A 23,784-nucleotide genomic window follows, 5' to 3' on the forward strand; every position below is an offset into this window, starting at 1 on the left:
ACACAATCCCATATACCCAATTCTATACCCACAGTTGATCCAGAGAAAGGCAAAAAACCCCAGCAGAGCATGATCCAATTTATAAAGCAGGGGAAAAAATTCCTTCCTGATCCCCAAAGAGGCAATCGGATTTTCCCCAGATCAACTTTACCTATAGATGTTAGTACCCAGTTATATTATGTACACTTAGGAAATAATCCAGGCCCTTCTTAAAGCAATCCACTGAGCTGGCCAGAACCACCTCTGCAGGGAGTCTATTCCACATTTTCACAGCTCTTACTGTGAAGAAACCTTTCCGTATTTGGAGATTAAATTTATTTTCCTCTAGACGTAAAGAGTGCCCCTTTGTCTTCTTTGTTGACTGTAAAGTGAATAACTTGACACCAAGTTCACTATATGGACCCCTTATATATTTGTACATGTTGATCATATCCCCCCTTAATCTCCTCTTCAGGTTCAGGTCCAATCAGGTTGGTGCAAAAGCTCATCAAGGTGTGCAAGCACTCTTAACTGCAGACGTTTGCTTGAGAACTGCAACTTTCATGGCAATTCCATAATATTTTCCTCAGAATTGAGCAATTACATATTTTTTTTCCCTCTGAATGTAGGCCAAAATATATTCTGCTACATTTGCAAAAACAGTTGCAACTGACTAGAGTTTTCTTTTTTTTTTTTTTTCCTTTAAAAATAACAGGTTATACTTACTTGCACTGTGCAGGGGTATTGCAAACTGCAGTCCAGATTCTTTTATTCTCCGGTCCCTCCCTCTTGTTGAGTGACCCCACAGCAAGCTATGGGGGCACCCAAGTCCAGCCGCAGCTCTGCGTGTCCATTCAGAAATTGACCCACAGTTTAGCACTGCTCCCTCTCTCTCCCGATTGGTTAAAGGACTTTCATTGACAGCAGGGAACCCAATGGCACCGCTGCTGTGTCTCAATCAATCAGGAAGCTGCTGTGTCTCAAGCAATCAGGAAGTAGATTGGCCGAGGCACTCGTGTACACCACTGGATGGGCATCAAGATGGCCTCAGGTATTATCTTCTGCACACTGCAGGGATTTTTTTTATCTTAATGCATAGAATGCATTGACCTTAGAATCACTTTAAAGCCAGACGGTTGGAACATTACATGAAAATAATTTTGAGGCATGTTTGAATATGTTTTTTTTTTCTACACAACTAAACAATTGAATGAACATTTTCCAAGAGTGGCGTTTCAATACTTTTTGCCTGGGGTTGTATGGTAACATTATATTGCTCTGGTCAAAGTGTATCACCAGTCAGTGTCTCTGATCACCATGACACCTGATATAGGAGGACGCTGCACTTTTTTTTTTTTTTTTTTTTTTTATTTCTTCGTTTTCCAAAACTTATGACAAAAAAAAAGACAGACATACTTCAAAAAACTTGTCATGCCTCTTACTAGATACACACAAAAAAAAGACAAAAAGAGGTTCTCCCAAGAGAGTAGATTAGGACACTGGTTGAATTAATCATTTTTATTGTAGAAAAAAAGCACACGACAATTTAATGAAACAGTTAATTAGACCCAATATGTACCTCATGGATTATTTAAAAAAAAGACAACGTTGTCATATTAAAAATGGGGGACGCAGCTGTGCATGCACCATACACTCACTCACAAACACTCTCATATGTTCAAATTGATCAAGGATTGCCAAGATGAATTTTAGACAGGAGTACACTCCACTGGATGATTTGAGAATTCCTTGGCACTAAACAGCATTTTTTGCTACAAGTGTTGATAATCAAATGGCAGTATTCCGTGTTTATGGTGTTTGGAGCAATGTACCCAACATGTGACTGTGCAGAAATCGTTTACAGGGTAAACTAACATGTAGTCCAAGATGTAGTACAAGTATAAGTCCATTATGCAGATTAATGACAAGCCTGGTTGATCAACTGGTGAACGAAGACTGGAGTTTGGATTCTGATATAGTCCGTAAATAAACTTAGCACAGTTCTATTACTTCAAAGGAGGCAATGCATATAGGTCTCCACAGCAAAGCGAGAGGGGGGGAGGGGATGGGGAGAGAAAAATAGGAGCAAAGAGTCACAGCACTCCGTCAGGGTTCCAAATACTCTAGGTATCCAGTCCTATTCAGGCTCTGTCACAGAAGCCTAGCTCGTGCTGCGACCTGACACTTCCCCAAGCGAAGCTCTGACGTCACGCTGATGCATTTCGCTAGCGAATTAGGATGCAAGCTTCTTTAGAGCTGGGAGGTGTCTGGGGAAGCTTGCTTAAATAGCCATAAAAATGTCGATGTGGTTAAATATTGAATGCAATTTGCAGTCCTTTTTGCCCAAATTGACATGTGAGAAACCCTGACGGAGTGTCCCTGATACAGCGGCTTTGCACAGTGATCATACTGTTATTGCAATACTCACACTGCAAAACCATACTTCCAGAAACTGGACCCCGGTATTTACTGCTTGAGGTTAGAGTTGAGAGGATGGGAAGAGGCAAAGAGGCCTGAGCACAAGATACCGTGAGAGTGTCTTTGAAACAGCATTTTTATCAAAAAAATTACTAATTTGCTAAATTTTTTAACAGAAATTAGGAAAAAAAATATATATATATATATATATATATATATATATATATATATATATATATATATATATATATATATATATATATATATATATATATATATATATATATATATATATATATATATATATATATATATATATATATATATTTTTTTTTTTTTTTTTTTTTTTTTTATTTATTACACAAAAGTTTTCAGTCTTTTTTCATTTTTTTCATAAAGAACCCAGTGGTGATTAAATATCACCAAAAGAAAGCTCCATTTGTGTGAAAAAAAGGACAAGAATTTTATACGAGTACAGTGTTGCATGACTGAGTAATTGTCATTCAAACTGTGAGAGCACTGAAAGCTGAAAATTGGTCTGGTTAGGAAGGGGATTTAAGTGCCCAGTGGTTAAATGTGCTCGCTCACCCACCTGATGAAATAGCTAAAACATGCCAACAGGTAAGTGTATCACCTCTCTGCAGTGTCGTCCATAGTGATCCTGCTGCTGGGAAATAAGCTGTGTTCTCACTCATGCCATGTTGGTATTCTATGCAAGCATCAAGGCTAAAATTACAGCTAAGTTCCACACAATTGTTTTTCCTACCGATTGTGTCCAACAGTAGTCATCTGGTCAGGGAGGTGAGAATATAACAGGGACAGAGAACAAAATTCTATTGTAACTATTGTGGGAAATTCGCCACAATTCCTGTTCTACCTAAAAGTTGTCAAATCAAAAAGGTAATTGGGAGATCTTACATTACTTCCTCTTCTGACACCTGTCAAATATACATTAATCAAGGAGAAATCTTCCAAGTTGACAAGAGAAAAAAAAGTGAGACCCAGGGAAGGCAAGATAAGTACATCACAATTTAGATTTGACATAGCTGAAATTTGCTGGCTGTGGATCAGCCCAATCCAGTTCACCTCTCATCCTTGTGGTTTGGGTTACATATAAAGGTTAGCCCATGTTATAACATGTTCTTGACTAGACATAAAAGCAACCCTTAAGCAGATCTACAGGCCTCTATCCCTCTACAATCCATAGCACACATGTTCCACACTACATATTTCTATTGGAAGTGCATGAAATACCTTGGGCCCGAAGCAGGAGTCATTGTGTGAACAGCGGGTTCAGTGGGCTGAGCCTGAAAAAAAAAAAAAAGAGGAAATGAGCATAGGGCCTGTGGTACTTTTCTAGCATATTATATATAAAAAAAAAAATGTGCAATTAATGAAGTTTTTAGTTCTATCAGTGTGTGTAAAACCCCTAGTATCAATGATCAGCAAGAATAATAAATAATGAAATTTAGTTCAGACTAGCCACCAGTCAGAGGTAGAGAATGAAAAAAACGGTGCTATGTGAGGAAGAACCATGAAGGTCCCTGGTGTTTAGCTGCAGCTAGAGGGCACAGGCACACCATCCAGCTCTACTGCCAGCAACCTGTCTAACCCTATAAGGGTCTAACAGCTGTTGCACCTATGGTTATGTACATTTAGGACACTACGGGGTTAATTTACTAAAGGCCAATTCACGTTGCACAAATCGCTGTAGATCTGAGGGGAAGATCTGAAACAAGGGGAATTTCTGACTTTATCATCCAATCATGTACAAGCAAAAATGTTTTTTTTTTCATTTTCCTTCATGTCTCACTCAGATCTACAGCGACTGCACTTGCCTTCAGTAAATAACCCCCTATGTACCTAAAAACAAATGCCCAGAACACAAGCAGTCTGCGTTCAAGCCATTTGTCCACAGGTGCACAATGCTCTAAACTGAAATATAACTGTGGGCTACATGGGGTGCCTGTGCCCACCAGCCACAGATAAACACTGGAGCCTCATGCACCAGGGCTAAATGCACAGTATGCATAAGGCCCAAGTCTAAGATTTTCCTTTTTTCCTAAACCTAAATCAGGAACCAGCCAAAATTCACACATGTGTATGCCAAGCTTAAGGTATTGCTGCCTCAGAAAGTCTCAAGAGATTGAAAGTAAGATTTGTGCAAAGGTGTGATATCTTGGCTATGAATCCTTCTTGTTTCCCATTTCCAGAGGCATGTGCCGGGGATGCCCATTGTCCCCCTTACTGTTCAATTTGGCCCTAGAGCCTTTAGCGGCACACATTTGACTTAACCAAAATTTTGCAGGGATAGAACTCGTGGGTATACCTCACAAATTGGCTATGTTCGTGATTGATATTTTATATATATTTTTATAGGTTACCTGACCTCATACTGCTCTGCCAAATTTAGTTTTTTTTACTGTGGAATGTTGCCTCCCTCTCAGGTTGCATGTCAATCTAAAAACACAAGTGTTAAATGTGTCCCTCAAGGAGAGGGGTTTACAGCTGTCTCAAGACTCATTTCCCATTTCAATGCGCTGCCACAATTCCCTTTTGGAGATTTTTTTTTTTTTTACTCACCTTTTAACGCCTGGTGCCTTCCTTCCTCACCGTGGCTCCTTACGTCACTTCCCTCGGTGGCTACGCTCACTACTTCCCCTGGGAGATGGATTTCATCTTTTTTACAGGAGTCAGTGGGCAGCCCCGAGTGCTTCACAACGAGGCGCGCACTTCAGAAGACACCGGGGGGGGGGGGGGGGGGGTGTGTATTGTATCTCGGAACAGGAGAACAGGATGCTTGTGGGCATGTGAAAATCAAAACTGCCAAGAAAGCACTAACGAACTTTATTTAAGAGATACATCCAGACATTGGAGGACACATTTTACAAAAGACGTGTTCAAATGCCAATTTAAAAGCTTCTGAAAGGGTTAAAAATTATATTTTATATATATATATATATATATATATATATATATATATATACACACACACATATATATATATATATATATATATATATATATATATATATATATATATATATATTGTAATGGACGCCGTGGCTGGGTCCTGGAAGGACGCTATATTTCCCCTCTGTTTGGGTTGTGCTCTCTTTAGGGAATGAAAATTGATTAACCCACCTGTTAGAGGAAGTGTCTTTAAAAGGCAAGACAGGAAGTTGTAGAGTGGTGTGGAGGAGTGGAGAACACATGGTGGATGGTGTTTGGCGTTTGTTTTGGGTTGCAGCAAATGAAGTGGACAGCAGTGTCCTGTTTGGAAGGCTCCTGGCAGGGGAAGCTACCTGCCATCAAGACCAAGCTCTGTTTCTGATAAGGACAGCTGTTCTGGACATTGCAAGTCGGTGAGACTACAAATCGTTTTCCTTTTGTTTTTGGCTGCTGTAAAGCTATTTAAGTTAATAAACCCTTTGTTGTATGAAAAGCCTGTGTCCTGCGGTCTACCTGGTCCCCCGAACATTACAAGTGGTGGAGAATGCGGGCAGGACAAAGTAACAGGCATTTTTTTTCTTGCTATTTTTTTTTGTGGATTTGAACTGACATTTAAAGGGACAGTACAGTGAATTTATGTCCTGGGTTAAAGCTGCACAACTGCGGAAAGCTGAAACCATGGAGGAGCTAATTAAACAGCTGTCCTTGGCGAATATACAAGCGCAGACCCGCCATGAGGAAGCTAATCAGCGCTTAGCAACGCAGCACAACGAGGCACTGGCTTTGCAGCAAGAAAATACTCGCCTGTTGGTGGCCCAGTTAGCAGCCCAGCAAGCGACCCAACAAGGGGTTATGCAGGATCAGATGGCGGCCTTAAAAGAAGCAGTGCAGCAGCTTTCTCAGGTCCGTGAACAAGTGGCCGTTGCCCCTGGCAACCAGGTGACCATAAGGGCAAGCCATTTCTTGCAGAAGTTGTCCCCAAGTGATGACGTAGAGGCGTTTCTGGCAACATTTGAGAGGACGGCAGAGAGAGAAGGGTGGCCCCAGGACCAGTGGGCCGGCTTAATTGCTCCTTTCCTCACCGGAGATTCTCAAAAAGCCTATTTTGACCTACCACCAGAAGATGCTAAAAATTATCAAAAACTAAAGGCAGAAATACTGGCTCGGTTGGGGGTGACTACGGCCGTTCGGGCCCAACGAGTGCACCAATGGAAGTATCGTTCAAACCGGCCACCGCGATCTCAAATGCATGACCTGGTGCAACTAGTAAAAAAATGGCTGCAGCCCGAAGTGTTGTCTGGCCCCCAAATTGTGGAGCGGATCGTGCTGGATCGGTACTTAAGGTCACTGCCAGATGACCTTCAACGGTGGGTCAGTCATGGAGACCCCAAAACCGCGAACGGCCTTGTTGAGATGGTGGAACGATATACGGTGGTGGAGGATCTGCTTGGCCCCACCAAGCGTCAAGGGCCCAGTCTGCCACGGCCCTTCCGACCAACTGCCGCTCTTCGAACGGATGTCCCCAGGAGCCCTGGAACCAACACCCCGGAAGGCCAAGAGTCACACCTGTTACCCCCTCAGCGACCTGTTCCTGATCGGAGAGGAGGGGATGTACAATGTTGGCGATGTCATGCCTGGGGCCATACCCGGGCCCACTGCCCATTGCAGGAAGAACCCATGGAATGCGGGGTTCTTCGGAGGGGGTCTTTTTATGCCCATAAATCGTGTACAACACATCTTGACCTTGGAGAGAGGAATTTTGAGTGTGAAGTCCAAGTGAACCACCACCCTGCATGGGCCTTGCTGGACTCTGGAAGCATGGTAACCCTGGTTCACCCTAGAGTAATTGGGAAGATCGGTCCGGTAAGCAAAATTTTGCGGGTTGTGTGCATTCATGGGGACACTAGAGAGTACCCTCTCATCTCGGTGTCCATCTTCACAGCATGTGGCACTGGTACTCAAGAGGTGGGGGTGGTAAAGAACTTGGTACATGACGTTATCATAGGACGAGACTGTCCATTATTTGCAAAACTTTGGAGACAAGGAGAACTATCTGAAAGGTCCAGAGACTGGGAAGAAACTAGTCCCTCTGTTCCTGTTGTAGAGGGTAATAACCCTGAGATGCCACATGTTCATAATATGGACCCAGTTGATAAAAACGCCAAGACTTTGGTTAATAATGATGAAAATAGTGCTGATACTGTTAAAGATGTCAATATGTGGGGTTCTCAGACCTACCTGAACACTGAGGGGGGGGAACCTTCCCCGCTTCAGGTAATGCTGGGGGAAGACGATGAGGAAATGGCCTCTACCCCTGACTTGCCAGATTTGGGTGTTCCCCAGGGGGCATTTGGTACTGCCCAGATGCAGGACCCCACTTTGGCCAGGGCACGGGAACAGGTTGTAGTAATAAATGGGGAGCCCCAAGAGCCAGGTGCTAATGAGTGGTGGCCACATTTTTCAATACGTAATGAATTGCTTTATCGGGTTACTAAAGTGAGAGAAAATGTGGTAGAACAATTATTGGTACCCCAACAATATAGACGCAAGGTCCTGGACCTGGCCCATGATGATGTGTTAGGGGGACACCTGGGAGTTGAAAAGACGGAGGCACGGATCGCCGACCGGTTTTACTGGCCAGGCTTGAAAGCAGAGGTAAGGAGATACTGTACCTCTTGTCCCACCTGTCAGTTGACCGCTCCGGCGACCCATTTCCGGAGCCCGTTGGTCCCTCTACCCATAATTGAGGTCCCATTCGAGAGGATAGCCATGGATATAGTGGGTCCCTTGGTAAAGTCGGCTCGAGGTCATTCTTACATACTAGTGATCCTTGACTATGCCACTCGATATCCTGAGGCGCTACCCCTGCGGAATACCTCCTCTAAGGCTATTGCACGGGAGTTATTCCAGTTGTTTACACGGACAGGTTTTCCCAAGGAAATACTCACAGACCAGGGCACCCCGTTTATGTCGAAGGTTATGGCTGATGTATGCAAACTGTTCCGGATTAAACAGCTGCGCACATCGGTCTACCATCCCCAAACAGATGGATTGGTAGAACGTTTTAATAAGACCCTTAAGTCTATGCTCAAGAGAGTGGTACAAAGGGATGGGAAAGACTGGGACTGCCTGTTACCAGCTCTCCTGTTCGCTATCCGAGAAGTGCCCCAGGCCTCCACTGGGTTTTCGCCCTTTGAATTGGTATATGGGCGGAGACCTCGCGGACTACTGGACTTTGTTAAAGAAGAATGGGAAAGTGAACCAATCCAGCATAAAAGTGTTCTTGAATATGTCTCTCAAATGCAGGAGAGGATCCGAACTGTGATGCCGCTAGTTAAGGAACACTTACAAAAAGCCCAGGAGGCTCAACGACAGGTCTATAATAGGGCAGCCAAAATTAGGAACTTTCAAGTGGGGGATCGAGTAGCAGTGTTGATTCCCACTGTGGAAAGTAAATTCTTGGCCAGGTGGCAAGGCCCTTTCGAGGTTGTGGAAAAAATGGGAGAGGTAAATTATAGAGTCCACCAACCAGGCAAGAGGAAACCCTTCCAGATATATCATGTAAACTTGTTAAAGCCCTGGACAGACAGGGAACCAGCGACCTCCCTGGCTAGTACAAAACTTGAGCCTCGGGTTGGGGTGGAGAGTGTCCAAATAGCAAATACCCTGTCTAAAACCCAAAGTCAGCAGGCAAAGGAGTTCTTGCAGAGAAATAAAGAAAAATTTTCAGACTTGCCCGGCCTCACTAGTGTCGTAGAGCATGATATTGTCACAGAACCAGGAGTCAAAGTTTTTGTCCGGCCCTACCGCATCCCAGAGGCTCAAAGGAAGGCCGTTTCAGAGGAAGTAAAAAAGATGTTAGACCTAGGGATTATTGAGGAATCGCAGAGTGAGTGGTCGAGCCCGATTGTGTTGGTACCGAAGCCCAACGGGACTCTGCGATTCTGCAATGATTTCCGGAAACTTAATGAAGTTTCCCGGTTTGATGCCTACCCTATGCCCCGGGTAGATGAGCTTATCGAGAGACTAGGTCCAGCCAGGTATATCACTACGTTAGACCTTACCAAGGGGTATTGGCAAATACCGTTGACTAAGGCTGCTAGAGAGAAAACTGCTTTTTCTACCCCAGAGGGGAGTTTTCAGTACAAAAGGATGCCTTTTGGATTGCAAACTGCTCCAGCCACTTTCCAGAGAGCAATGGATAGGATTTTACGACCTCACCGGAAGTATGCCTCAGTATACTTGGACGATATAGTCATTTTTAGCAAAGACTGGGAATCACATTTGCCCAAAGTGCAGGCAGTGCTGGACTCTCTTTAGAAGGAGGGGTTTACAATAAACCCTGAAAAATGTGCTTTGGGAATGGAGGAGGTGAAATACCTGGGTTATATCGTGGGTAGAGGGGTAGTGAAACCTCAGGTCAACAAGATAGAGGCTATACAGAATTGGCCCCGCCCCCTCACAAAAAAGCAGGTACGTGCATTCCTGGGCATGGTGGGATACTACAGGAGGTTTGTACCAAACTTTGCCACGTTGGCGGCTCCGTTGACCGATCTGACTAAGGGTCGGAAATCGGTCATGGTGGAGTGGAATGCAGACGCTGAGAAGGCTTTTTTGGAGCTCAAGTCGGCGCTGTGCCAACACCCTGTCCTTGTAGCACCCAATTTTTCAAAAGAATTTATTGTCCAGACTGATGCTTCCGATGTAGGATTGGGAGCGGTGTTGTCACAGGTTATTCATGGCGAGGAACACCCGATAAGTCTTCCTCAGCAGGAAGTTAACACCAGCGGAGAAAAACGATGCCATAATTGAACGAGAGTGTCTGGCCATTAAGTGGGCTCTGGAATCCCTCAGATATTACCTTTTGGGGAGGAAGTTTAGGTTGATTTCTGACCATGCCCCTTTAACATGGCTGAGACAGGGAAAAGGGACTAATGCCAGGGTTACCCGGTGGTTCCTGGCACTCCAGGAATTTAAGTTTGTAGTGGAGCATAGGCCCGGGAGACTGCATCAAAACGCAGATGCCCTCTCCCGAGTCCATTGTTTGAGCTCCACTGTTGCCTCCACCTCCTTGGCGTTGGGGCACAGGGGGGGGATATGTAATGGACGCCGTGGCTGGGTCCTGGAAGGACGCTATATTTCCCCTCTGTTTGGGTTGTGCTCTCTTTAGGGAATGAAAATTGATTAACCCACCTGTTAGAGGAAGTGTCTTTAAAAGGCAAGACAGGAAGTTGTAGAGTGGTGTGGAGGAGTGGAGAACACATGGTGGATGGTGTTTGGCGTTTGTTTTGGGTTGCAGCAAATGAAGTGGACAGCAGTGTCCTGTTTGGAAGGCTCCTGGCAGGGGAAGCTACCTGCCATCAAGACCAAGCTCTGTTTCTGATAAGGACAGCTGTTCTGGACTTTGCAAGTCGGTGAGACTACAAATCGTTTTCCTTTTGTTTTTGGCTGCTGTAAAGCTATTTAAGTTAATAAACCCTTTGTTGTATGAAAAGCCTGTGTCCTGCGGTCTACCTGGTCCCCCGAACATTACAATATATATATATATATATATATATATATATATATATATACATATATATATATACACACATACACACACACACACACACACACAGTGTGTGTGTATATATATTTATCCCCCATGTCCGCCGTGGCCACAGTACAAAGTTTGTGCTGTTCAGGAGTGCGGCTTGCTGTGACGTTGATATCTATTTGATGGCTTTTGAACTGTGAAATGTGAGTGTAAAGGTTGAAGTGTTTTAACCACTTAAGGACCGCCGTATTGCCAATGTACGTCATTACAATGGCACAGGCAGGCACAAGCACGTACATGTACGTGCCTGCCTTCCAGCGGGTGGGGGGTCCGTTCGGACCCCCTCCCACTGGATATGGCGGTCCGGTTCGCTGCAGGAGCGATCCGTGATGAGGGGATGGCCATCCCCTCTCGATCGCTCCTGGCCAATGAGAAGCTTCCTCCCACTGTGTATTGTATACACAGGAAGGAGGAAGTGATGTCATTCTCCTCTAGGCGGTCTTTTTGACCGGACTACGAGGAGAAGACAGAAAGTAAGTGTGCACCAACACTACACTGACATGTAGGTACACACAGGCACACAAACCCCCCCCCCCCGTCACAGTGTCACTGATTGCAGTGATCATTTATTTACTGATCACTGCATTCAGTGTCAGTTGTAAAAGTAAAAACTGTCAGGGCAGTTAATGTTAGGTCCAGGGTAGCCCCCTATCACACCCCAATAAAGGTTTAACCCCCTGATTGCCCCTAGAGTTAACCCTTTCACCAGTGTCACTAAGCGATCATTTTTCGGATCGCTGCATTAGTGTCACTAGTGTCGCTAGGTAGCTAGTTATTTTTTTTAGGTTCACCGCCAGGTTTTTATAGCGCTAGGTACCCCGATATAAAACCCAATAATGGTTTTAACCCCGATTGCCCCTAGTTAACCCTTTCACCAGCGATCACAGTATAAGTGTCACTGGTGACGCTGGTTAGCCAGTTAGTTATTTAGGTTCCCCGTCAGGTTTTTATATAGCGCCAGGGACCCCCATATACTACCTAATAAAAATTTGAACCCCCTGATTGCCCCTAGTTAACCCTTTCACCAGTGATCACCGTATAAGTGTTACGGGTGACTCTGGTTAGTTTGCTTTTTATAGCATCAGGGCACCCACCATTTATTACCCAATAAAGGTTTAACCCCCTGATCACCCGGCGGGTGATATCAATTAGGTTTTAGGGTCAGGGTCTGCGTCGCCCCAGGCAGCGCTAGGTTAGTGCCAGTACCGCTAACACCCACACGCAAAGCATAAACCTTCCGTAGTGGTATAGAATCTGAACAGATCAATATCTGATCTGATCAGATCTATACTAGCGTCCCCAGCCATTTAGGGTTCCAAGAAAAACGCATTGTTAGCGGGATCAGCCCAGATACCTGCTAGCACCTGCGTTTTGCCCCTCCGCCCAGCCCACCCAAGTGCAGTATCGATCGATCACTGTCACTTACAAAACACTAAACACATAACTGCAGCGATCGCAGAGTCAGGCCTGATCCCTGCGATCGCTAAGTTTTTTTGGTAGCATTTTATATTTAAATCCGGAAGGCAGTGCTTGGTTTTCGGGGTCCCGTACGTGGCTAGGCTCCCAAAAAGTCCCCCACATGTGGTATCCCCGTACTCGGGAGAAGCAGCAGAATTTATTTTGGGGTGTAATTTGACTTATGCCCATAGCATGTGTGAGCAATATATCATTTAGTGACAACTTTGTGCAAAAAAAATAATTTTTTTTTAAATTCCTGCAACTTGTGGCAAAATATAAAATATTTCATGGACTCAACATGCCTCTCAGTAAATAGCTTGGGGTGTCTACTTTCCAAAATGGGGTCATTTGGGGGGGTTTTGTGTTATTTTGGCATTTTATGGCCTTTGAAACTGATAGGTAGTGAGGAGTGAAATCAAAAATTTGCACCCTTAGAAATCCTGAAGGCAGTGATTGGTTTTCGGGGTGCCGTACGTGGCTAGACTCCCAAAAAGTCCCACATATGTGGTATCCCCGTACTCAGGAGAAGCAGCAGAATATATTTTGGGGTGCAATTCCACATATAACTATGGCATGTGTGAGCAATATATCATTTAGTGACAACTTTTAGTAAACTTTTTTTTTGCGTCATTATTCAATCACTTGGGACAAAAAAAAAAAAATATTCAATGGGCTCAACATGCCTCTCCACAACTTCCTTGGGGTGTCTACTTTCCAAAATGGGGTCATTTGGGGGGGGGGGGGTTTGTACTGCCCTGCCATTTTAGCACCTCAAGAAATTAGATAGGCAGTCGTAAATTAAAAGCTGTGTAAATTCCAGAAAATGTACTTTAGTTTGTAGACGCTATAACTTTTGCGCAAACCAATAAATATACGCTTATTGACATTTTTTTTTACTAAAGACATGTGGCTGAATAAATTTTGCCCTAAATGTATGACTAAAATTGAGTTTATTCGATTTTTCTTATAACAAAAAGTTTTTTTTTTTTTTGGTCTTTTTCCATTTATATCGCAAAAAATAAAAATCTCAGAGGCAATCAAATACCATCAAAAGAAAGCTCTATTTGTGGGAAGAAAAGGACGCAAATTTCGTTTGGGTGCAATATTGCATGACCGCGCAATTACCAGTTAAAGCAGCGCAGTGCGAAATTGTAAAAAGACCTCTGGTCCTTAGGGTGCTTATTGGTCCGGGGCTGAAGTGGTTATTAAATGGATTCATACAGTTTTACACTATTGGAGCACCTTTATTATTTTACATGTGGAATATTTGAATTTGGACAATGAATGATTGGAACAACGGTTCAATACTTGCTGTTTGCTGATAAGCGCTTAAGCCTAATACAAAAGTGCAGGCATTGGGAGTCTTCTTCAGTGGAGTGGAATCACTGATCACTTTGGTGTGGTGGATGGAATAAGAAGAGACATTACTTCAAAGGATACTTTTGGACACTCATGAACTTTATCGTAATTTTGTTTGTTCTGTGACACATTTATTTGGTTCACTTATCACAGGGTGATACAATTGTTGTTCTCACATATGTTGTTCATACCATTTAATTGTTGTCACGTTTTTCTTGGCGTTAGTTATAATTTATAGTTAAGTGCCACTATTTTTCCTTTTTTCTGTCTAGGCGCAGCGGTGGGTATTTGGGTAAAGGGTGGAAATTTTTGGAATACCTGCAGTTTCAGGTAACAATTTTGTTTGGCTTGCTAAACCAGGGATGCTTTTGTCCCTCAGCAGGCACCTTGTCAGACTGGGAACGCTTACCTGCTGACCTGGGCGGACCAAAAAAAAAAAAAACGCTTCTGGAGCGGAAAAGGAGGGCCCTTGCCAACGGCGTGACTCCTTACCTTTCCTGGACTGTGGGAGCAACGTACTCTTACCCCCATTAACATTCTTAATAATGTCATCCAGCGAGGCTCCAAATATCCTCTCTCCCTGGAAAGACAAGTCCGCTAGTGCTTTGTGACAGACAACAAAAGCCCAGTTAAATGTGTGCCCCGGAGCATATAGCTCACCGGCTGCCCCTGAAATAGATGGGGCCATGTAGTTGCCGACCCAGCGCGTAGCTAGGGACTGCTCATGCTCGATGGCCAGGCTGGGGAGACTACAAGGATCTATATTATCCAGCCTGTCACCAGCCTGGCAGTTGATTATAGATCCCCAGTAAATTCCCAGGACCAATGGTCCCACTGGAAGCCAGGTCCTTTTACACAAGGCAGAAAAAAACTGGAGCTGCTGGATGCAGTGTGAGGGGTTATAGCCAGTAGGACCGCCCCTGTGTTGCTGTTTTTTAACACTTTCTGCCTAGTCCTCTCCTAAAGGGGCTATATAACCCTAAGGTCAAGAAGAGCTGCTGTGTCAGTCAATGAAGGAAAGAGAAATATATTTTCTCCCGATACTGGTACCACCCCATGTACTTCGTACACTGCTACACCTAATACGCAAGTTTATCTGGGGCCCTTCCAGACCCCGCCTGAATAAACCAATTACTTTACAAGCCAAAACTCGCAGGAGGTCTGGGGGTCCCCAAGATCTTATTTTATTATTAGGCAGCGCAAATTTCACCTATGGCTCAATTGTGTGCTGAGGGGGTTGCTCTACAGTGGACTTACCTTGATATGATGGATACAGACTCCACCGCTCTATTCATTGGATACCATATTCACTTCACCCAAAGGTACTCAATCTATTCCTATCACATACCCTGGCGGTCTGGGACTCTTAAATATTTGGCTGGGCTGATTTCCAAGCATCTCCTATTGTTACCTCTTTTCAATTGCCCCCTTTTTCCTCTGGGACAGGAAAACACAAGCCATTTGTAGGGCGGCACAGTGGTGTAGTGGTTAGCACTCTCACCTAGCAGTAAAAAGCTGGTTTGAATCCCAACCACGACACTACCTGCCTGGAGTTTGCATGTTCTCCCTGTGCCTGCATGGGTTTCCTCCGGGTACTCCGGTTTCCTCCCACACTCCAAAGACATGCAGGTAGGTTAATTGGCTTCTGTCCCAAACTGGCCCTAGGATATGAATGGGGACCTTGCATTGTGGGATCCTTGAGGGTAGGGACTGATGTGAGTGTGCAATGTACAGGGATAGGGACAATTGTAGACACTCACTCAGGTTGAACTGGATGGACAGGTGTTTTTATTCAATCTTAATAACTATGTAACCCACAGGAGTATGGGTGTAATATATGTTTTTGATGTACAGTAGGTGCCGCCAACATTGTGTTTCCAGCGTGACAGTATCGCGCTGGTTCCCGGCGACAGGCTTCTCTAACCAGCGCAATCCCGTTGCGTTGGCTGCAATAGGAAAATGTCATTTTCCTATAGCAGCCAGAGCGAGGCGATAATGTCGCCTCACTTATGAAGCCTGCATGCTTTCTCGGGGGCATACCAGGCCCTTAGGTCTGGCAGGAATTTTAAGGGGAATCCCCTCCGCCGAAAAAAACGGCGTGGGGTCCCCCCCAAAATCTATACCAGACCCCTATCCGAGCACGCAGCCCGGCCGATCAGGAAAGGGGGTGGGGGATGAGCGAGCGCCCCCCTCCTGAGCCGTACCAGTGCCCTCAACATGGGGGGTGCCTTGGGGAAGGGGGGGCCACGCGGCCCCCAGACCCCAAAGCACCTTGTCCCCATGTTGATGAGAACAAGGGCCTCTTCCCGAAAACCCTGGCTGTTGGTTGTCGGGGTCTGCGGGCGGGGGGCTTATCGGATCCCGGCCCCCCACCCTATGTTAATGAGTATGGGGTACAATGTACCCCTACCCATTCACCTGTGAAAAAAATGTACAAAAAAAAAAAACACACACACACAAGTGTTAAAATAGTTTATTGCACAGCTCCGGGGGTCTTCCGTCTTCGGGGGTCTTCTCGCCGGACTCCTCCGCTATCTTCTGCTAGCTCTTTTGCTAGCGGAGGAGCCCGGCTTTCTTCTTCGTCGCCGCCCTCTTCTTCCGACTTCGGGGGTCTTGTCCCCCTCTTCGGTTCTTCTTGCCGGGCCAACGCTTCTTCTTCCAGCTCTTTTACTAGCGGTGGCCTGGTCTTCTGTCGGCGCAGCACAGTGACATCGTAAGGGGGCGGGGTCACTATGTGATATCAACTGGCGACCCGCCCCTTGTCCCTATACAAGTCGCCGTGCACCGTCATTGCGGTCGGAGAGAGCAACATCTCCAGAAAAAGAAGAACAACAATAACAAGAACGGAAGGCGGCGGTGACAGAAGACCGGGCCACCGCTAGTAAAAAAGCTGGAAGAAGAAGCGGTGGCCCAGCAAGAAGAACCGAAGAGGGGGACAAGACCCCCGAAGTCGGAAGAAGAAAGTCCGGCGAGAAGACCCCCGGAGCTGTGCAATAAACTATTTTAACCCTTGTGTGTTGTATTTTTTTTTTTTACTTTTTTTTCCACAGGTGAATGGGTAGGGGTACATTGTACCCCATACTCATTCACATATGGTGGGGGGCCGGGATCCGTGGGCCCCCTTACTAAAGGGGGCTCCCGGATTCCGATAAGCCCCCGCCCGCAGACGCCGACAACCAACGGCAAGGATTGTCGGGAAGAGGCCCTTGTCCTCATCAACATGGGGACAAGGTGCTTTGGGGTGGGGGGGGCGCGCGCCCCCCCCTTCCCCAAGGCACCCCCCATGTTGAGGGCACGCGGCCTGGTACGGCTCAGAAGGGGGGAAGCACTCGCTCGTCCCCACCCCCTTTCCTGACTGGCCGGGCTGCGTGCTTGGATAGGGGTCTGGTATGGATTTTGGAGGGGACCCCATGCCGTTTTTTTCAGCAAAGGGGGTTCCCCTTAAAATCCCTGCCGGACCTAAGGGCCTGGTATGCCTCCCAAGGGGGAACCCATGCCGTTTTTTTTACATTTGGCGTGGAGTTCTCCCTTAGGATTCATACCAAACAGTGCCTGGTATTGGCGGGAATCCAATTCGGTTCCCCGCACCAGTGTCAACCCGGCCAGCGATCCGGAAAGGAAAAGAAACATTTTTCCTTTCCCGATGCGAGCCAGCTCAGCGCTGGCTTCTGCGACGGAGCTCGTAGGGTGTCAATCTCGCCACAAAATCGCGGTCACCTACTGTATGAATTCTGGAAATATGTTTTTTTTTGTTTTACATGTTTTTGTTTTATAATGTTCCTGTGATAAAGAGAAATACTAAACAAAAAAAGATAACAAAAAAAAAAAAAAAAGGATTATCGGTGGTGGCAGCAGCATAAGTTTACAACTGTTTGCTCTCTCAACTGCATAGGGTATCCAATCTTTCCAATCTCTTAAGGAACCTTATTCAATATCAGATTCGTAGAGGTTCCGGATATTTACAAATTTATCATATAGTTGAGTGCAAATCTGCACTTCCTCCCACCCCCTGCCCTGCGGAAAGGATGACAGTCGGTATGGGGGGAACCCGAGAGAGGACACACAGGCTATCTGTGCAGGGGAGGCAGAGATTGAAAGGGGGCAGTGATGATAGAGAGAAAAAAGGGGCCCATAAATTGATTTGGGGCCCATAAATTGACCGTGATTTGTGTGTGTGTGTGTGTGTGTGTGTGTGTGTGCGCGTGTGTGTGTGTTGGGGGGGGGGGTGTGTTGGGGGGTTGGGTGAGATGTGCAGCTCATCCTAGGAAACCCATAAGCATTTACCATCTCAGCCTCCACCTTGTCTGGTTTATGTTCTCGATTTTGTAAGGTCATTAAAGCCATTTTGGCTGCAATGTTAGCAGCTGTTCTTTTCTTTTTATCTTCTCCTTCTCCAACCTTTTCATTGTTGACAAAAATGGAATAAGTGAATCTAAAAGATAAAAAATAAAACAAAAAATTTAAAAAATCAACATAAATCCAACCAACGCAGGATACTGAAACAAATCATATTACCATACAAAAGAGGCAAGTAGCAGGAGCTTAGTCGCTGCATATTTTCTGCTCTTATGTTTCAGACCAAGATATTGTAACATAAGGAGACCTCAGGTCACTTCACTTCCAGTACACAGTCCATACTATCACAATGTATATAAATAATAGAATGTAAATACATTTTAAAGCACCCCCATCTCCCGTGCTTGCATGCAAACACAGGCATATGTACAGTTCTCATTAGTTTATATGCCCTGGCAGAGTTTATGATTTCTTGGCTATTTTTCAGAGAATATGAATGATAAAACAAACTTTTCTTTCACTCATGGTTAGCGTTTGACTGGAGCCAATTAACATATCAACTGTGTTTACTCTTTTTAAATCATAACAATGACAACAGAAACTACCCAAATGACCCTGATCAAAAGTTTACATACTCTAGTTCTTAATATTGTGTATTGCCCGTTTTAACAACAATGGCAGCTTAAAGTCTTTTGTGGCATTTGTGGATGGGGCTCTATCTTTTTAGATGGTAAAGCTGCCCATTCCTCTTGGCAAAAAGCCTCCAGTTCCTGTAAATTCTTGGGCTGTCTTGCATGAACGGCACGTTTTAGATCTCCCCAGTTGCTCAAAGATATTGAGGTCAGGAGACTGAGATGACCACTCCAGAACCTTCACTTTATGCTGCTGTAGCAAATGACAGGTCGACTTGGCCTTGTGCTTTGGATAATTGTCATGTTGGAATGTCCAAGTACGTCCCATGCGCAGCTTCCTGGCTGATGAATGCAAATGCTCCTCCAGTATTTTTTGATAACATACTGCATTCATCTTGCCATCAATTTTGACCAAATTTCCTGTGCCTTTGTAGCTCATACATCCCCAAAAACATCAGCAAGCCACCTCTGTGTTTCATAGTAGGAATGGTGTACATCATAGGCCTTGTTGACTTGTCCTCTCTAAATGTAGCGCTTATGGTTCAGGCAAAAAGCACAATTTTGGTCTCATCACTCAAAATGACTTTGTGCCAGAAGGTTTGAGGCTGGTCTCTGTGCTGTTTGGCGTATTGTAAGCAGGCATTTGTCTAGTAATGGCTTTTTTCTGGCAACTCGACCATCCTTCTTCTCTAATGCCCCGTACACACGAGCGGACTTTTCAACATCCAAACTCCGACGGACTGAGTCCGTCAGACTATTCGATCGTGTGTGGGCTGCAACGGACTTTTGATTCGCCAAAGTCTGACGGACTTTAGAAATGAAGCATGCTTCAAATTTTCCCGACGGAACTCCGCCGGACCCGGTCCCCTTCGAAAAATCCACTCGTGTGTATGCTACTCCGACGGACTAAAACCGACGCTAGGGCAGCTATTGGCTACTGGCTATGAACTTCCTTATTCGAATCCAGTCGTACGTCATCACGTTCGACTCCGTCGGAGTTTGGTGTGATGGTGTGTGTCCAAGTCCGTTCGGTCGAAAATTCCGCCAGAACTCCGTCGGAACTCCGGCGGAACTCCTTTGGAGGTCTGTCGGACATAAGTCCTCTCGTGTGTACGCGGCATAAGTGTCTCCTTATTGCTCATCTTGAAACAACCACAACACATGTTTTCAGAATCTTGTATTTCACCTGAAGTTATTTGTGGGTTTTTCTTTGCATCCCGAACAATTTTCCTGGCAATTGTGGCTGAAATTTTGGTTGGTCTACCTGACCATGGCTTGGTTTCAACAGAACCCCTAATTTTACACTTCTTGATTAGAGTTTGGCACACTCAGTTCCTTGGATATCTTGTTATATCCCTTTCCTGTTTTATACAGTTCAAATAGATTTACCCGCAGATCCTTTTACAATTCCTTTGCTTTCCCCATGACTCAGAAGCCAGAGCTTACTGCCATTTAAACCCCCTTGTGTCAACTTGTGTGCATGTTATTAAGCCAAAATCACCAGGGTATGTAAACTTTTGATCAGGGTCATTTGGATAGTTTCTGTTGTGATTATGATTTAAAAAGAGTAAACAGTGTTGATTGATAATAAATGGCTTCAGTCAAACACTAACCACGAGTGAAAGAAAAGTTTTTGCGTTATTCATATTCTCTGAAAAAACGGCTAATAAATAAAATTCTGCCAGGTTGTGTAAACTTATGCGCACAACTGTATATACAGTAGTTACATAGTCGGGTTAAAAAAAGACAAGTCCATCTAGTTAAAAAAAAAATATATAATAATAATAATAATAATAATAATAATAATAATATCTCATATACATAATCCTTTACCCAGTTGATCCAGAGGAAGGTGAAAAACCCCAGCAAAGCATGCTTCAATTTGCTACAGCAGGGGAAAAAATATCCTTCCTGATCCCCTTAGAGACTATCAGATTTTCCCTGGATCAACTTTAGCTTTAAAATGTTAGTATCCAGTTATATTATGTATATTTAACCACTTAATAACCGCCCTATAGCCGAATGACGGCTTCAGGGCGGTTTCTTAACTGTGGGAGGCCGTCATATGATGTCCTCCCAGAATTCCGCTCTCGCACGCCCCCTGGGGCGCGCACTCGAGAGCATCCGTGACCGCCGGGTCCACAGGACCCGGCGCATCACGGATCACGGTAAACGCCGCTCGTCGCGGCCGTTTACCACGTGATCGCTCCGTCAAATGATGGAGTGATCACTTGTAAACAAACCGGCGTCATGTTATGACGCCGGTTCCTCCCTCCCCCTCTCTGTACCGATCGGAACAGCGAAGGGGGAAGAGATCGGTGTCAGCAGCGATGTGGGCTGCATCTGCAGTGCCCACATCGCTGCTCACCGAAAACACCCGCCAATACCCTGCAACACTCTGCAATGCTCTGCAACACCCACCAATACCCTGCAACACTCTGCAATGCTCTGCAACACCCGCCAATACCGTGCAACACTCTGCAATGCTCTGCAACACCCTCCAATATCCTGCAATGCTCTGCAACGCAATACTCTGCAACGCCATACTCTGAGATACCCAGCCATACCCAGCCATAGTCGGTGATACCCTGCAATACCCAGCCATAGACACCCACCCCTCCCCCCCCTCCCGCCGCCCTCCGGTGCTTCTACCGACTCGCCAATACTATCAAATCCAGAATCTTTTTTTTTTTCTTTTTTTTTTTTCAGGCTTCCCAGCTTAGAGGTGAGATGCGGGGTCTTATTGACCCCACATCTCACTGTAAAGAGGACCTGTCATGCCATATTCCTATTACAAGGGATGTTTACATTCCTTGTAATAGGAATAAAAGTGATCAAAAAATTTATTTTTGGGGAAAAAAATGTCAAACTAAAATAAATAAAGTAAAATGAACAATAAAATTTTTTTTTTTTTTTTAAAGCGCCCCTGTCCCCATGTGCTCGCATGCAGAAGCGAACGCATACGTAAGTCCCGCCCACATATGAAAACGGTGTTCAAACCACACGTGAGGTATCGCTGCGTACGTTGGAGCGAGAGCAATAATTCTAGCCCTAGACCTCCTCTGTAACTCAAAACATATAACCAGTAAAAAAAAAATTAAATAGTCGCCTATGGGGATTTTTAAGTAGCGACGTTTGGCGCCATTCCACGAGCCTGTGCAATTTTGAAGAGTGACATGTTAGGTATCGATTTACTCGGTGTAACTTCATCTTTCACATTATGCAAAAATTGGGCTAACTTTACTGTGTTTTTTTTTTTTTTTTAAGCACAAAACAGTTTTTTTTCCAAAAAAAAGCATTCGAAAAATTGCTGCGCAAATACCGTGCGAGATAAAAAGTTGCAACGACCACCATTGTATTCTCCAGGGTGTTTGCTAAAAAAACATATATAATGTTTTGGGATTCGATGTAATTTTCTAGCAAATAAATGATGATTTTTACATGTAGGAGAGAAATGTCAGAATTGTCCTGGGTGCTCCAGAACGCCTGATGGCGCTCCCTGCATGTTGGACCTCTGTATGTGGCCGCACTGTGTAAAAGTCTCACACATATCGCCGTACACGGGAGTAATAGCAGAATGTGTTTTGGGGTGTAATTTGTGGTATGCATATGCTGTGTGAGAAATAAACTGATAATATGACAATTTTGTGAAAAAAAAAAAAAAAGTAAAAAAAATCTTGATTTTGCAAAGAATTGTGGGAAAAAATGACAACTTTAAAAAACTCATCATGCCTCTTACTAAATACCTTGGAATGTCTTCTTTCCAAAAAGGGGTCATTTGGGGGGTATTTGTACTTTTCTGGCATGTTAGGGTCTCAAGAATTGAAATAGGCCGTCAGTACTTCAGGTGTGATCAATTTTCAGATATTGGCACCACAGCTTGTGGACTCTATAACTTTCACAAAGACCAAATAATATCCACCAATTTGTACTTATTTTTACCAAAGATATGTAGTGGTATAAATTTTGGCCAAAATTTATGAAGAAAAATTACTAATCTGCTAAATTTTATAACAGAAATGAAGAAAAATTCATTTTTTTTTTACAGAATTTTCTGTATTTTTTCTTTTATAGCACAAAAAATAAAAAACCCAGCGGTGATTAAATACCACCAAAAGAAAGCTCCATTTGTGTGAAAAGAAGGACAAAAATTTCATATAGGTCCAGTGTTGCATGACTGAGTAATTGTCATTCAAAATGTGAGAGAGCACAGAAAGCTGAAAATTGGTCTGGTTATTAAGGGTGTTTAAGTGCCCAGTGGTCAAGTGGTTAAGAAAGAATCCAGGCCTTTTTTGAAGCAATCTACTGAGCTTGCCAGAACCACCTCTGGAGGAAGTCTATTCAACATTTTCACAGCGCTTAGTGTGAAAAAAAAACCTCTCTGTATTTGGGAGAGTAATTTTTCCTCTAGCCGTAAAGAGTGCCCACTTGTTCTCCGTTATGCATTCTCCACCATGATGACCTTAGGGTCAATGGTATAGTTCACACCAGTGCTTGAGAACATGCAAGTAGAACATGCTGTGTTTTCCTGGACTGGACTGGAACTGTAAAAAGCATCAAAAACTCACGGGCACGCACCAGAAACGCACCAAAAACTTACTGGAACACCCATGTTCTTCTTAAGGGCCAGTTCACACCAGATGCAGTTCCGGTTTTTCTGCACCAATACAGTCAGTTCCAGTCAGATTCTGGTCAGTTTCTGCATCAGAAACTGACTGCATGGTGTGAACTAGAGCCATTGGAATACATGGAAAACACTGTGCATGCATTTTTAGTGCAGAAAAAAAAGCACACGGAACTGAACAGAACTGCATCTGGTGTGAACTGGCCCTAAAAATGCATGCACAGTGTTTTCCATGTATTCCACTGGCTCTAGTTCACACCATGCAGTTAGTTTCTGGTGCAGAAACTGACCAGAACTGACTGTATTGGTGCAGAAAGAACAGAACTGCATCTGGTGTGAACTCGCCCTTAAGGTTAAGGGAAAAAAAAGGGGGGGGGGGGGGGATGCACTGGACTGCATCAAAAACGTGCATTCAAAAAAAGCATCTGGAGCATATTCAGACTGTGTTCCATGGTGTGAACGGGCCCAAA

At 44.5% G+C, this 23,784-nt stretch overlaps 1 protein-coding gene across 1 annotated transcript in view; it reads right to left on the minus strand.

The window, feature by feature from the left end:
* Window positions 1–23,784, minus strand: part of LOC143987597 (interferon-induced, double-stranded RNA-activated protein kinase-like) — a 365,105-nt gene that overhangs the window by 274,614 nt on the left and 66,707 nt on the right. Inside the window, 2 exon segments of the mRNA XM_077486451.1 lie at window positions 3,652–3,704; window positions 18,047–18,194. Coding sequence (XP_077342577.1) covers window positions 3,652–3,704; window positions 18,047–18,194 — 201 coding nt within the window.

The sequence above is a fragment of the Lithobates pipiens genome, unplaced genomic scaffold (genome assembly GCF_037356315.1).
Source record: "Lithobates pipiens isolate NorthernLeopardFrog02 unplaced genomic scaffold, aLitPip1_a1.2 Scaffold_18, whole genome shotgun sequence".
Lineage (NCBI taxonomy): Eukaryota > Metazoa > Chordata > Amphibia > Anura > Ranidae > Lithobates > Lithobates pipiens.